A 17,181-nucleotide genomic window follows, 5' to 3' on the forward strand; every position below is an offset into this window, starting at 1 on the left:
GCGACAGTGGCTACCATCAGCACAGCCTGGGAGCCTGCAAACAGGAAAATCAGAGAAGAACGTTCCGTCCCACCAAGGGCCAAGGATGGAGCAGACAGAGACAGACGCTGGAACACTAACCCCGCACATGTGTCCCCCCCCCCCCCCCCCACCACCGGCCACTCCAGGCGCATCGGGCAATTCCGTGGGTGCGCGATTGGCCGGTGGCAGGAAGCGGAGAGCGGTCCCGCAGAGATATCAGCCCACGAGCAACGATATCCCAACACTTTGCCTGAAGATGGAGAAGCATTCCATCGAAACGTTGCTACGAGACGACGACGCTACTCGGCTGACAACCCGTGAAGACTTCATATATGAAAAACAAAACAGCAATATTACCTATCATAACTCTGCCTACTAAATGCAAAGAGTCCATAGACAACATGGAAATGAGAAAGTTAAAGATCCTTGAGAACAGGGAAATGAAATGGAAAAAAGAATGATTAAATTGTTTCAAAAAGCTACAAAAAGGGTACTGCTTTAGTAGTACAGAAACATAAAAGCAGCAAGAAATGATGTGACAAATATAAACAACAAAAATGTTTATTTTGTATCAGATATAGAATATTTTAGTGATATACATTACCAACTGAAATCAAGAACGGAGCCCAAAGAGACAAATAACTATGTGTGGTTGTTTTTGCAATGGCATTCTGAAATATTCAGATAAGAAAACACTACATGATACACATATATTATACAAGATGATGCTTGCAAAGATGAAAACAGCAACCAGTCACTGTCAATAATACTGTTTATTTACACAAACAACACTGTTACCAGTTGCATGCTGAGAGGTTCATCTTCAGGCGGCTGTTCATGTTTAGATTACATTTGTTGTTATTTACATTAGTTGTTGGCTGTTTCCCCATGTTACAGCAAAAGTTTCGACAAACTAGCATACATACATGCGGTATGTGGTTAAGAAAAGTAAAGATCTACTTTATTTACTATTTTATACTACAATCAATCTTCTACTGTCAGATCAATTTCTTTATTTGACAAGTTGATGCATTAATACATATGAACACAAGTCGCAACCTTAATATTCTACTTATATGTCTAATTATTAGAAAACAACTTCTGCAATACCATCAATAATTACTGCAGTCTAGTCTCATTTCCATAACACAATCTCTCTTTTTACCATCTTGTCACACTAATTTAACAGGATCATCATACTCTCAATTGCCTACTTCCATTATAGAATCCTTTGGATGTAGATCAGTGTAAATATGGAACACATAAAACACTTCTTTTAATCTCCTGCATTCCAAGACAGAATTAAAAGCTGATTTTACATGCTGCATTAAAGAATCATGCATGGAGATAACAGGAAGATCAAACAGGGTCATTGCAGAAAGCGAGCAGAACATAGCTGAAACACCAATACTCACTGCAGAACTCCCAAAGAGTGTCAGATGTGGAGGATGTTGTTAAGCTATCAAATGTGTTGAGACAGTCGAGGTCAAGCAGGGCTGACTGGCAGCCTGCTTCCATGACCAATTTAGTCAGCATAAACACAAGACAGACATCATTACCACACAATTATGGTAATAAACAAGGACAACCACTACAAATTGTTAAGATATGTTATATCTCTTACATGCAGTTCTTTATTTTTTAATGGAGCAAGAGACATACAAATCAAGCTCTAAAATTTATCAAGAGAATCACACTGCAAAGTAATTACAATTTTATGAATTTTAGCCATTCAACATAAATGATGAAAGAAGAGTGGGAAGGGGGTGAGGAAGCAGGACAATGGCAGAACAGTGCATCCTCTCCTTGCTGATTGAATTTTGCTTGTCTATAGATCACCGAGTTTTGATGCAAATGAATACTAAATTTTCAGAAACAGGCTGGACACAACAATAGGGGCGCAAGTTATTATACAACAACACTTATAGACAATGTTTTGAGTATGGAAACAGATTTGGGGGGGGGGGGGGCAAGGGTGGGGGAAACAGAGGGGAGGGTGAGGACTTCACTGAGCATACAGGATTAACAGCACAATCCAGAAGTTACACAGGATAAACTTCTCAATTACAGACAAATTAACTAACAGATTTGTAACGCGTGAATTTTTGCACACACAAGCTAAATATGTAGGAATTTCAATACTAGGTGCCCTGAGTACTATGGATCATCACAAAGTAGCAGTTCCTTCTTGGCTTTCAATGGTCACCTTATAATTTAAAAAATCTGTATATCAAAAAACAGTTGATCCAAGCCTATGATCTTGAGTAAATGAATAATTTTCAAAATAAAATAAAGAAACCATCTACAATCATAAAGCAGTAACAGGAAGGAAATCTAAACACAAACTTTATAATGTGGTTTTATTTGGCATCATCAAATTGATGGATTGTGTGTGCACATGCACATTAAATAGGTTTCCTGCCTTTGACACCTGTGTGGCCAATACAAAAAGTGTGCAACACAGGAGAAAAATAGCATGATGGAACAAATTATGAAATGGATAGCAAGTAACACAGGAATATCCTTGGCATGGAGAGTATTTTTAACAATGGATGAAAATATAAAAAATTTCAATGCACAAGAGAAAGAACATAGATGAATTCATACAAAAAGTACCCATTTTTGCAAATGCTCCTAACTAAACTATTACATAAACTGGAGAGGGTAAAATGAAACCTCAATTTCACCACCTGAATTCAAATCCCACCAAGTTCTTTTCCTCTGAATGGAATAAAAAAAATAAATTAAAAAACATATTCGGATGAAAACATGTACTTAAGACAACCAAGCAAAGGGCCTTATAACACCTACTCTCAAATTACCCACAGCTGTGTGTCCCTGTCTTTGCAGCTCACAAGTTTGCATGCACATGTTAGAAAATTAACTTTTCAAATTTCAATATAAAAATAAACAAAAGAATCACAGCTTTATAACTTCATGAAATAATTGCTATTTGAAATTAGAAATGTCAACTGATTTTATACAAACAATGTCCATCAATATCATCATACTCAGCCATGACAAGATCATCTTCCTCTTCGTCTTTTCCCATGGACATTGTTATAATAATATTCTTGACAGGTCCTACAGTGAGTCACTCTCTTCATATGACCAAACTGCCATATTTCCTATGGGTTGAGATTTACCAGCATGCTTTTTTCTAATGTGACAGTTGTCAGGTAATCTCATTCTTAATTTTATATTTCTTGTCCTTTTGAGCAAGACATTAGGAACTCCATTACTGTTTACTCGTTTGCTACAGTAACTACAGCTGTATTCTTTTGATGAAATATTTCAACTAGTTTCTGTTGTGACTCGCCGATCATTCAAAGCGCCGCCGCGCAATTACGCGCGTCCTCTACGTGCGGCGCTGTCTGCCAGCCATGCAGCAGCTGCGCCACCTAAGCGGCCAGCCGAGCAGCGGCCGCTAGACTGGGACTCAGTGCTCATTCAAATGTTAATGTGTGCACATGTCTTACTTGTCAACTTACTCTGTGACTTATGTGTGTTGTGTCGTTCTGAAATGTGTGTGTTCAACTTGACGTTATAACAATTGGCGACGAGGATGGGATTTTTCCTTTTCACCGTTGACCCACAGTTTTCCATGGCTACTGTCGAGCAACTATTGCAAAGTCTCCTTGAACAGCAAACGCTTCTAACAGCGGCGATTCGTGATTTCGTCGCGGCGTCAAATGCGGGGCGTTTCTCGTCGTTGGCTATACCTCCTTTTCCTCCTTATGACGAGACGGCGGAAGACTGGTCTGATTATGAAAAACGTCTTCCACAGCACTTCTTGGCATTTCATGTCACCGACGAACAACCATGTAAGTCTCTGTTCCTTTCCTGGATTTCACCTCAAATGTATCGGTTGTTGTCGCAATTGGTTCCTTTGAAGAATCCTGCGTCTTTGTCCTTTGCTGAAATGTGCTCACTTCTGTCTGTCTATTTTCAAAAGCAAACGCATGTGGTAGCCTCTCGTGTTGCCTTTTATCGTTGTCAAAAACAGCCGCATCAATCCTATCGCGCTTGGGCTGCTGAACTTCAAGGCCCCAGTCGAAAGTGTCAATTTGTTACTGACGTTCACAACGAATCCTATGCCTATTTCATAGTACGGGATGCTATTATCCGGTCGGCGCCTGACAAAGAAGTTCGGCAACGTGCCCTTCAGTTGGCAAATCCGACTCTAGATGAAGTTCTCTCCATTGCACAGTCTTTTGAAATTTCTCGCGCCGCTGGGGCGCAAATAGAGGCGTGGGGTGATGTTGGGGAAATACAACCTCTGTGCGCTGTTGACGACGCGTGCGGCGCGTCCCCACCGTCCGACGTGGCCGCAGTGCGCTCCCACGCGCAGCCTCGGCCTAACCGTAAACAACCCACTAAGAAACTGCAGCAAAACCCCCAGCAACTTCCTTCATGTCCATGGTGTTTTACGAAACATTCACGCGAGTATTGTCCCAACGTTGGGCTCTGTGTCACAATTGCAAACAGAAAGGTCATGTGTCTTCTGTTTGCAAATCCGACCGCATACATAATGTTCATGAACATGACGCTGATTCTGATTCTGTGTTGTCTGTCAATTGCACTTCTTCCCTTTCAGGGAAGTTATTCCTCACTGTCCAACTCCTTGGTCGAGATGTTCGCTTGCAGGTGGATACGGGTTCTGCTGCCACTATAATCAATTCTCAGACGTATCTTCAATTGGGTTCTCTGCTCCTGTCACCTGTCACTCGGCAATTACGGACGTACAATAAGCAGAAGATTTCTCTCTTGGGACAATTTAATGCTGAAGTATCTTACAAATCCGTCGTTCGCACTGTTCCCATATTTGTGGTCGACCAGAGTAATGCAGAGAATCTTTTTGGTTTCGATGCCTTTCATGTTTTTGGGTTCTCCATAGATGACTCTGTCAATATCGTCTCTGATGCTATTCCTTATGCTCAATTGGATTCCTTGTCGACGACGTTTTCGTCCCTTTTTTCTCATGGGTTAGGCTGTGCAAACGACTTTGAAGCTCATATCACACTCAAACCCACTGCTCGGCCTAAGTTTTTTCGGGCTCGGCCCATTCCTGTGGCCCTTCGTGATCGGGTAAAATGGGAGCTGGATCGTCTCACTACTTCAGGGGTCTTGCTTCCTGTCACTTCCAGTGAGTGGTGCTCTCCTGTCGTTGTTGCTAAGCCAAATGGTGATATTCGTCTCTGTGGCGATTTCAAAGCCACTGTAAATCCTCAATGCCTCATCGACACTTCCCCTATGCCCCGACCTGAAGAACTGTTCATTAAACTTGCTGGAGGCCAGTATTTTTCTAAAATTGACCTGTCAGAAGCTTATCATCAACTTCCTCTCGACACTGCTTCCCGGCAGTTTCTGGTCCTTAACACGCCTTTCAGCCTCTATCATTACAAACGCTTACCTTTCGGGGTTGCTAGCGCCCCTGCTCTCTTTCAGCGATTCTTGGAAAAATTATTGCTCCCTGTCCCTGGGTGTATCAATTACATGGACGACATTGTTGTCACTGGCTCCTCCACTGAAGAACATCTTCAAAATCTCCGCACACTTTTTCATGTCTTACAGACTGCCGGTCTTAAGTGTAATCTTCAGAAATCACAATTTTTTCAGGCGTCTGTCACATACTTGGGGTTTCAACTCTCTCGGGATGGTATTCGTCCGCTTCAGCAAACTGTCGCTGCGATCGATGCCCTTCCTCTCCCTACATTTGTTACGGAACTGCAGGCCTTCTTGGGGAAAATAGCATACTATCACAAGTTTTTACCGTCTGCGACTTCGGTGGCTCAGCCGTTGCATCGCTTGTTGCATAAAAACGTGCCTTTTCACTGGTCCGCGTCATGCAATGCGGCTTTCCAGAAATTGAAGACTATGCTGAAACAGGCCCCGTGCCTGGCTACTTACTGACCTGGCCAACATCTTGTTCTTGCCACAGACGCCTCTCAATACGGGGTCCGTGCAGTCCTTGCACACTGTTTTTCTGACAGTTCAAAACAACCCATTGCTTATGCCTCCAAAACGCTCACGGATGCCCAACAAAAGTATTCTCAAATTGAAAAAGAAGCTTTGGCCATTATTTATGCTCTTCATAAGTTCGGTGTTTTTCTCTATGGTTAAAAATTTCATCTTGTTACGGATCACAAACCACCTGTTTCCTTGTTTCAAACATCAACGTCACTTCCCAACAAGGCTGCTCACCGCCTCCAGCGTTGGGCTCTTTACTTGTCTCGTTTCAATTATGAGATTCATTTCCGGCCAACGGCTCAACATGCAAATGCTGATGCTCTGTCTCGCCTTCCCATGGGTCCTGATCAGGCATTCGATAGGGACGAACTTTTGAGTTTCCACCTGGATGTTGCCGAGCAGCGGGTTGTGGATGGGTTCCCCATCACTGGGAACAGGCTGGCGCCTGCTACAGGTTGTGACCCTACCCTCTCCCGGGTTTTACGCTGTATTCAGAAGGGTTGGCCAGATCGCCCGTCCGCTAAGACTTTTGATCCGTTGCGGAACTACTACGCTTTGCGCTACCGCCTCACGGCTAGGGAAGGTGTTATCCTCCATTCCACTGACAATGCTTCGACGCGTGTTGTGGTACCTGCGTCTTCGCATGCTTCGGTCTTGCGCCTCCTTCACCAAGGGCACTGGGGTGTGTCTCGCACAAAATCTCTGGTGTGCCGTCATGTGTACTGGCCTGGCATTGACTCTGAAATGGCACACATGGTCGCCGCCTGTGGCCCTTGTGCGTCACAGGCCGCTGCCCCGAAGTCATCTTTGTCACCGTGGCCTTCGCCCGAGAACCCTGGGAGCGCATTCATGCTGACTTTGCGGGACCCTTTTTAGGTACTTATTGGCTCCTCACAATTGACGCCTACTCTAAGTTTCCTTTCATTGTCCGTTGCACGTCGCCTACCACCGTGGCAACCACAAGTGCTCTCGCCTGCATTTTTTCTTTGCAAGGCCTCCCCTCTACTCTTGTTACTGATAATGGTCCGCAATTTGCCTCTTCCGAATTTGCGGATTTTTGTGCTCGTTACGGCGTTATGCATGTCATGGCCCAGCCGTTCCATCCACAATCAAACGGCGAGGCTGAACGACTGGTCCACACATTTAAGGCTCAGATGCGGAAACTTCTGACTTCTGCTGCTGATGAGGCGCTTCTCCAGTTCCTGGCATCTTACTGTTTCACCCCCATGGGCACCCATAGCCCGGCTGAGCTCTTGCATGGCCGACAGTCCCGCACGCTACTTCATCTTCTGCGGCCTTCCACCTCATGGCTGCGGGTGCCTTCACTTGGCCGGTTCACTGCCGACAACCTCGTCTGGGTACGGGGATATGGCAGGCGGCCAAAATGGAGCCCGGGCACATCTTACGACACCGTGGCTGACGCCTGTATGAAATCCAGACGGACGCGGGTGTTGCAGTCCGTCATTCGGACCAGCTTCGGCCTCGTGTGGCGGCAACGCCTGTTCCGAATGCCGCTACACCACTTTTGGCCCTACCTGACGCTCGGGATTTTGGCATCTCTCAATACTCACAATGCAGCCCTCTCACCGTCATCACGATGCCAGCGCAAGAACGGACACCACCAGGAGACGTGCCCATGCAGGAACTGGATGACCATCCTCTGTCAGAGCCTATCTACTCGCCTCCTCCTCCAACAGATGCAGACACATCGCCCATGTCTCCTGTTATATCAACTGGACTTGCCGCAACAGGCAGATTGGTGCATGGGGCCCCAGCAGATTCGATTCCTACGTCTCCTGTCATCTCGACCCGTTACAATCGGGGACACTTCCGTCCGTATGGGAAGCCTCCTCCTCGAGACTTTATGGCGAGTCAAACAACGCCTATGGACATTAGCCATCTCCAGGACACCTCCATCAGGACCAGTGCAACAATTTCAAAGGGGAAAAAACTGTTGTGACTCGCCGATCATTCAAAGCGCCGCCGCACAATTACGCGCGTCCTCTACGTGCGGCGCTGTCTGCCAGCCATGCAGCAGCTGTGCCACCTAAGCGGCCAGCCGAGCAGCGGCCGCTAGACTGGGACTCAGTGCTCATTCGAATGTTAACGTGTACACATGTCTTGCTTGTCAACTTACTCTGTGACTTATGTATGTTGTGTCGTTTTGAAATATATGTGTTCAACTTGACGTTATAACAGTTTCCTACTTATCTTCTTTGCCAGAAGGTAATCAGTAGGGCACTTGCCAACATGTTGCATCAAGTGGTGCCTTTACTCAACTGCTAACCCAAGAACATACCATGAGTCAAATTCACAGGGAAAGGTGTCTAGTGGAGTGTGCAGAGACTAGACTGCAGACAGGAGCAGGGTCAGGAGGTTGTAGGGCAGGGAGGTGAGGAAAAAAGGAACAAACAAGGAGAGGAGTAGGTAAAGATGGGCAGATGGTTTGGCAGAGAGCTGCAAATAAACAGATTGGAGATTAGAATGGGGAGGAGATGATAGGACAGAGGGGGTGAAAACTGTTGGGTGGAGGGTGTGGAGACAGTATATTACCGTATGTTGAGGGCAGGATAATTACGGGAGTGGAGAATGTGTTGTAAGCATAATTTCCACCTGCACAGTTCAGAAACGCTGGTGGTGAAGAGAAGGGTCCAGATGGCTTGGGTAGTGAAGTAGCAATTGAAATTGAGTGTGTTATGTTCAGCTGCACGCTGTGCCACAAGGTTGTATACTTTTCTCCAGGTCACAGTTTGGCTGTGGTCATTTACCCTGACGGACACCTGGTTGGTAGTCATACCAACATAAAAAGCTGTGCAACGATGGCAGAAGACCTGGCAAATGACATGGAAGCTTCCACAGGTGGCCCGGCCCCTGATGGTGTCTGATAAACCTGTGACAGGACTGGAATAGGAAGTACTGGTTGTGTGGATTGGGTGGGTTTTTCACCTGGGTCTTCTAATCCTTGTGGTAGGGTGCTGTGGCTCCATCCACCCCTCTGTCCACATTAAACTCTGCAACCAGCAACAGTGCCTACATTTTAACAACTGTCATTCCTTTCACACCCAAAAATCCCTCCCATACAGTCTGGCTATTTCGGGACAGCATATCTGCAGTGGAGAAAAAAAAAAAGGCTACCTCCATCGCTCAGTATGCTGAGGGTCTCACCAAGGCCTTTACATACAGGTACTATCCCCAGACCTAGTCCGCAAACATATCTCCTTGTCATTTCCCCTCACACCCCCAATCCTCCCACCTCCAAAAAACAGCCACAAAGGAGTGTCCCTGTAGTAACACTATTCACGTTTACGTCGCACTTCACTTAGCGTAGACCAGGACTGTGTCCTAGGCATGCCCGATGTTGACTGACTGGGCACGGCCCGTGCTGCTGGAGTTGTTGTTGTTGTTCTTGTTGTTACGCCGGCAGAGGTCGCGTCCGAATTCTCGCGTGCCCTCTGGTGGACGGGACTCTACTTGCGGCAACTACCGCCCGTGACGCGCTGTGCCAATGTGCGCCTCCCGCGATCTTTCTGGTGGCTACTACACTCCTCCTCCTTCGGGGGGTGAAGCCACTGTGATCCACTGCGTCGGAAGGTGGAGCGTCGGGCAGGAGCGATGACCTCCACATCCATTGGTGGCCGGAGTCGAGGGGATCTGCCAACCCTCGAGCTGGAACCTTCGAATACGGCTGGAAGTGACCCACACGAAGAGGCCCCCGTCGTCCCACAACCGGAGCTCGGGACAGAACGGGTGACAAGCTGTCGAACTCCGGATCCCGTTCCACCTCAGGAGGGGCAAGACCCAGTGGTGGGGATGAAGGGGAAGGGACAACCACAGGTGAACTAGCCCCCTGAGAAACCGAACCTGCTAGGGGGGCCGGCTCTCGCTGGGGCATCTCGAATGATGGCGATGCCGGTGCTGGAGCTACTGGGGGCTGCCAAGGCTGAGAACCATCGCAGTGCGGCAGAGTCACAGCGGGGAGAGGAGGTAACGTCCCCTGTGAAACCAATACAGGTGCCGGCAATGGGGAAGCCGGTGTCCGAGAGGTCGGAGGGTGGGTGCCCGAACGTGGACGTAGCTGATTTTGGTGACGACGTACCACCCGATCCCCCATCTGCAAGGTATAGAGCCGGCGGCCATTTTGGCGCAGGACCACTGCCAGTATCCAACGTGGATTGCGACCAAACCCACGGGCCCAGACCGACATACCCAGTGGAAAGCCAGGTACTTCGTTTTGTGAAGACTGGCGAGGACCAGGCCGGAGGAGGTGCAGCAGAGTCCTAGGTTGACGCCCATGGAGGAGCTCTGCGGGGCTGCGGTCGCCCATTGGTGTGGTCCGGTATGCTGTCAAGAAAAACGTCAAGGCTTCCTCTGCAGGAAATTCGTGCACATACTTTTTCATCTGCGTCTTAAATGTGCGCACCATGCGCTCGGCTTCCCCATTCGATTGTGGATGGAAGGGGGGAGAGCAAACGTGCCGAATACCGAAGCGCCTACAAAAATCCTGGAAGGTCTGCGAAATAAACTGCGGTCCATTGTCTGAGACCAGGGTGATTGGCAGACCTTCCACAGAAAAGATTTTTGCTAGTGCCTGGATTGCAACTTCTGAAGTGGTTGAGGAGCAGCGAACCACATATGGGAATCGGGAATAAGCATCAATGACAATGAGCCAAAAGCCATTGAGAAACGGGCCCGCAAAATCGATGTGAACACGTTCCCATGCTTGTGTTGCCGGCGGCCATGAAGAGAACGCTGCCCTGGGAGATGCTTGTTGGCTCGCACACTGGGAACAGGCGGCCACCAAGTGCTCAATTTCTCTGTCAATACCGGGCCAGTACACATGTCTGCGAGCCAAGGTTTTAGTACGGGAAACACCCCAGTGCCCCGCATGTAATAACGTGAGGACCTCCCTTCGTAAACCTGCAGGAACAACCACGCGAGGAGCTGTATCATCGGTAGCCAGAAGGAGAACTCCTTCCAAGACCGAGAGGCGGTCTCGTAGAAGAAAATAATTACGAAGAGGGTCCGAGGCCTGGCCTGGAGGGCGGGAGGGCCACCCCTGCTGAATGAGGCGAACTACTTGCCGGAGAACCGGGTCAGCCGCCGTTTCCCTGGCGACTCGAGAACTAGTGATCGGAAAGCCATCAACTGCTTGGCGGGATGCCACATCCAAATGAAAACACATAATCTCCTCTCGATCGAACGTAGGATCCGGGCCCACCGGAAGACGGGAAAGAGCGTCGGCGTTGGCATGCTGTCCTGTAGGGCGAAAATGAATGTCATAATGGTACTTAGAGAGGAACAAGGCCCAGCGCTGTAGTCTGTGGGCCGCCCTATCCGGAATCTGAGAGGTGGGGCCAAATAACGATATTAACGGCTTATGGTCAGTGATTAACTGAAACTTCGTGCCGTACAAGAAAGGGTGAAACTTGGTAACAGCGTAGACAATGGCCAAAGCCTCTTTTTCCACCTGGGAGTAATGGGCCTGCGCGGGACTAAGCGTTTTAGACGCAAACGCCAGTGGTTGCTCGGAACCGTCTGCGTTGCGATGGGCCAGGACCGCCCCCACCCCATACTGCGAAGCATCTGTAGCCAGGACCAACGGCTTACGGGGATCAAAAGTAGCCAAACAAGGGGCTGAAGTGAGGAGCCCCTTCAACGAGGTGAACGCTCGCTCGCATGCAGGCGACCAATCAAAAGGAACACCCTTGTGCAGAAGGCAGTACAGGGGGTGGGCTATAGTGGAAGCCCTGGGAATGAACCGGTGGTAATAGGCTATCTTGCCTAAAAAGGCTTGTAACTCTTTCAGCGAAGTGGGCCGAGGAAGGTTGACGATACCTTGGACCAAACTTCCTAGTGGCTGTATGCCATGCCGAGATATGGTGTAGCCCACATACTCAATGGACGGTTGGAAGAAGGTTGACTTACGCAGGTTGCAACGCAAGCCCACAGACCTGAATTTGAGAAAGAGGGTGCGAAGGTTGTGCAAGTGTTCCTTCGTGCTGCGGCCTGTGACAATTATGTCATCCAGGTAATTAATACAATGAGGGATTGTCGACGCGACATGCTCAAGATAACGCTGGAATATCGCCGGGGCACTGGATATTCCAAAAGCCAACCGCTGGTATTGGTAAAGGCCAAACGGGGTGTTGACGACCGCCAGCCGTTTGGAGTCCTCATCAAGAGGTATCTGATGATAAGCCTCCGACAGATCGATTTTCGAAAAATATTGGCCACCCGCCACGGCGGAGAACAATTCATCAGCACGAGGCAAAGGATAGGTGTCCACCACCAATTGGGAATTAATGGTGGCCTTGAAATCGCCACAAAGACGTAAGTTTCCTGAGGGCTTCTTGACAATAACGAGGGGCGAAGCCCACTCACTGGAAGAAACGGGAAGAACGACCCCTAGGGCTGTCAGCCGGTCTAGCTCTTCCTTTACCTGAGGGCGGAGAGCCAAGGGGATCTGTCTCGCGCGTAGAAAACGCGGGCGAGCCGACGCCTTCAATGTTAAGTGAGCTTCAAAATCGGAAACACGCCCCAGGCCCTCCTCAAAAATATCTGGAAAGTCTGAGATCAAAGATTCCAATGAGTGATAGGGAACGTCTTCGGAGACCAACTGTATGGTGTCAGCAATAGAAAAACCGAAAGCCTGAAAGGCATCCAGGCCAAAAAGGTTAGCGGAGCTCGCATCACTGACAACAATAAAAGTAATAGGCCGAGTGACTGATTTGTAAGTCACGTCGGCAGTGAATTGACCCAGTAGGGGAATGAACTGTTTACCATAACCGCGTAGACGCCGGTAAACTGGCGCAAACGGGGGCGATCCAAGGTCGGAATAAGTTTGTGCATTCAACAACGAAACTGCCGCCCCCGTATCTACTTCCAGTTGTAACCGGCGCGACCGAACCGACACCTCAATAAAGAGTTTGTGGGCCGATGCGTCGGGAGCCTGGCCCGATGAAACTTCCTGAATGTCAACGTCCATGTCCTCTGTACTTGCTTCCTTCGATGCCTTTGAGGCTGAGCGGCAAACTTTAGCAATGTGACCTTTTTTATTACATTTGCGACAAACGGCCCAACGCTGGGGGCACTCTGACCGATCGTGATGTATATAGCACGACGCACAGGACGGCAACAGGGGCCGGCGGCCGGAATTCTGCTTACGCGCCGTGCGGGAGCGGCCGTAACGGCCGGATTGTACCACTCGCACGTCGTCCACCCCGGACACAGCGGACGCGGCTGCGCCACCCTGAACCTCCGCGACGTCGCACCACGCTTCCAGCTGTTGACCTGCCGCGTGAGAGACTTCATACGATTGAGCAATGGACAGAACTTCCTCGAGGGAAGGGTCTTCTAACTGCAGGGCCCGTTGCCGGACCTCCCTATCAGGGGCCGAACGAACAATGACGTCGCGTACCATAACGTGGGCATACGACTCTCGCGACTGCTCCGTGACAAAATGACACTTGCGACTAAGACCGTGCAGGGTAGCGGCCCACGCCCGGTAAGACTGATGGGGCTGTTTCTTGCATTGATAGAACTCGACCCTAGCCGCCACAACATGCGTGCGGCGGCGATAATAGGAAGACAGCAACGAACACAATGCGTCAAAAGTCAAGGACGAGGGTTCCTGCAACAGCGCTAGCTGCCGCAAAACTTGATACAGCGAGGGAGATATCCAAGACAAGAAGAGAGCACGACATACCTCCGCCTCGGCAACATGAAACGCCTGGAAATGCTGCCGAAGGCGATGTTCATATGCGTCCCAATCCTCCGCCGTCTCGTCATACGGGGGAAAGGGAGGAGGGAACTGCGCCGGAGCAGACGGCGTGGAGAGCAACGCCGGAAGCACTTGTTTCATGGTGGCCATGAGTTCCGTCTGCTGCGCAACCAAAACTCGCACCAAATCCTCCATGCCGTGGAGAAACTGCGAAACCGGAACAACGACGCAACACGCGAAAGAACGACCCTACTCGTCGCCAATTGTGTAGTAACACTATTCACGTTTACGTCGCACTTCACTTAGCGTAGACCGGGACTGTGTCCTAGGCATGCCCGATGTTGACTGACTGGGCACGGCCCGTGCTGCTGGAGTTGTTGTTGTTGTTCTTGTTGTTACGCCGGCAGAGGTCGCGTCCGAATTCTCGCGTGCCCTCTGGTGGACGGGACTCTACTTGCGGCAACTACCGCCCGTGACGCGCCGTGCCAATGTGCGCCTCCCGCGATCTTTCTGGTGGCTACTACAGTCCCCTTCATCACCCAGTACTATCCCAGACTGGAACAACTGAACCACACCCTTCGCCAGGGCTTTGATTACCTATCATCGTGTCACGAAATGATGGACATCTTACCAGAGATAATACTTCCCATCCCTCCTAAAGTGGTGTTCCATCACCCACCCAACCTCCACAACATCATATGCCATCCCTATGCCACCACCAATTCCAATCCCTTGCCACAAGGATCACATCCCTGTGTAAGATCCAATGCAAAACCAGCCCATTCCATCCACCCGGCACTTTCTATCTCAGTCCTGTCACAGATTTATCCCACCCCTCAGGGACCATTCCATCTGTGAAAGAAGCCATGTCATTTACCAACTCTGCTGCAATCATTGCACAGCCATTTATGTTGATATGACTACCTACCGGCTGCTAACCAGGATGAACGGCCACCGCCAAACTGTGGCCAAGAGCAAAGTATACCACCCTGTGGCACAGCATGCAGCTGAACATAACACACTTTATTTCAATGGCTGCTTCACTATCCAAGCCATCCGGATCCTTCACTCCACCACTAGCATTTCTGAACTGCACACATGGGAATGATCCTTACAATACATTCTCCACTCCTGTAACTATCCTGCCCTCAACCTATGGTAACAGACTGTCTCCACACCCTCCACCCAACAGTCTCCACCCCTTCTGCTCTATCATCTCCTCCCCATTCTCTTCCGCCACACTGTTTATTTGCAGCATTATCCACTCCTCTCTTTGTTTATTCATTTTGCCCACCTCCCCGCACCACCATCTCCTGACACTGTGGTCTTTCTTACACTGTTGATATTTCTACCTGGAGTTTCCATCATTTGATTTTTGCCAAATGCCTTTCTTCCATCCTAAAACCCTGTCATGTTTTCCTTAGTTACTCTTCTCTATAGTATTACTCATCTCAGTGTCCATTCTCTCTGTTCTTTCCTGTGTTTGTTTACCACCTGATGAACTGCATCTACTTCCAAGCCACACTGTATCAACAACTGTCCACACACAACACAGACTTCATGACCATGCAGATTTCTGACGCAGCATCTAATGTACCACACTCTTTCCTCTGATATTAATTACATTTATTCCTATTGATCCGACTTCATCCCTCACACTTCAGAGTTTTGTTTTACACACATGCCTGGTGCCACATGAACTTTTAATCCTCAATTAAACCTATCCTCTCTTCCTCTCTCTTTGCTTATTGTGACATACACTACCATACTTCATCGTTCCTTTTCACCCACATTTCTGTAAATTTTTAATGTATTTTTGTATAGTTTCATGTGGTTTCTTGCAGTTTCACATATTTTCAGGTATTTGTGCATATTTTGACATATCTGAGTATTTTGCATAGCTGTGCATGTTTCTGTGTTCTTTATGTATTTTTTACACACCTTTATGCACCTTTTAGCTTGTCCAGTTCCTCTCACAACCATCTACATCTACAGAGTCCGCCAGAAAAATGTACACACTCTGTCTGGCTCTATCGAGATATCAATATTGTCACTTGATTTGAGTTACGAGTGTGTTGTTGTATGGTCTTTGGCTCAACAGATGTTAGTACTTTCATCTCGGTATTTAGAAAACAAGATGGCTGTAGCACGTTTGACATTCAAGCAATTAAAATGTATTGTGAAGTGGTTTTTCAAGTTTGATAATGCCGTTGAAGTGCAAAGTCAGTGGAAGCAGGAGTTTGAAACAGAACCACCAACCCGCCTAGCAATTAAATGCATCATTGACAGTTTGCGTTGCTTGGAATGATTTGTGATATCCACAACGGAATATCAGGAAGACAGTATACAGTTACTAGTCCTGCTTCATCAGCTCTCATGTTAGAAATGTTTCTTAATCATCCACAGAAGTCTGCTATGCAATGTGCATGTGAAGTGGGGGTTAGCAGTACAAGTGTATGAAGAATTCTGAAAGTTGTGAAGTGGAAAGTTTACATTCCACGAATACTGCACATGATTAATGATGATGACCCTGATCGTCGAATGCAATTTTGCAAATGTTATCAGCAAATGGTAACTGATGACAAACAATTTGTAACGAAGGTAGTGTGGAGTGACGAGGCACAATTTACACCTAACGGAACTGTGAATCGGCATTACGGTGTGTCCTGGGCACCAGAAAATCTGCATGTTTATGTGGATGTAGTGGTCAATCCAACAGGGGTTCATGTGTGGTGTGGATCATCATCTAGGGGCTTCATAAGGCCCTTTTTCTTTGATGCTACTGTCACTGGAGAAGTGTACCTGGAAATGTTATGCACATCAATTTTGCCAGGTATACGTGCACTTTATGGAGCTGATGAAGAGGTCTTCTACCAACAGGAGAGGGGGCCACCACACTACCACCTAGCCGTATGAGCTTTCCTGGATGACAGTTTTCCAGGGCATTGGATTGGACAAAAAGAGGGCCCATTGAGTTCCCTCCATGGTCGCCAATCTAACACCTATGGACTTTTACTTGTGTGAAACTGTGAAAGATAACATCTACCGACGTAAGCCACGCACACTGGAGTAACTTCGCCAGGAGATTACAGCGACATATGCAGCGATCTCCACTGTAACACTGACTGACTTAGATGCAGAAACCGCCTGCCTTTCTGTTATGTGTATAGCTGCCAATGGTGAACATTTTGAACATTGCAAGTAACAATGTGCTAAACTGAAGGTTGTACAACAAGTGTGATCAGTTATTAAATGTAAAATAAACAAATAAGTAATACTTTTCATTCCTTATAGTGTGTATACATTTTTCTGTCTGACTATTTTGCCCATTTCTGCGTCATTCCCATTTCCTTTGCACCATTCCTGGCACTATGGACCCTTGCTCCATCTTTCTGCACTAGTCTAGAAAAATATCCTTTTCCCTGACTGAAATCCAGTTCCACATCCTGTTTCTCAAATGCTGCCTAAAC

The 17,181-nt window shown here is 47.9% G+C and overlaps 1 protein-coding gene across 3 annotated transcripts in view; it reads right to left on the reverse strand.

Annotated features, from left to right (window-relative positions):
- LOC126193617 (aftiphilin) overlaps positions 1-17,181 on the reverse strand; it is an 83,782-nt gene that overhangs the window by 16,935 nt on the left and 49,666 nt on the right. The window contains exon 7 of one of the 3 annotated variants that reach the window (XM_049932701.1): positions 1,437-1,532. The exons of 1 other annotated variant lie outside the window; for it this stretch is intronic. In XM_049932701.1, the coding sequence (XP_049788658.1) occupies positions 1,437-1,532 (96 nt within the window). The remainder of the gene's footprint in view (positions 1-1,436; positions 1,533-17,181) is intronic. One more of the 3 variants, XM_049932702.1, reaches the window with a different exon arrangement.

The sequence above is a fragment of the Schistocerca nitens genome, chromosome 1 (assembly GCF_023898315.1).
Source record: "Schistocerca nitens isolate TAMUIC-IGC-003100 chromosome 1, iqSchNite1.1, whole genome shotgun sequence".
NCBI classification, from domain to species: domain Eukaryota; kingdom Metazoa; phylum Arthropoda; class Insecta; order Orthoptera; family Acrididae; genus Schistocerca; species Schistocerca nitens.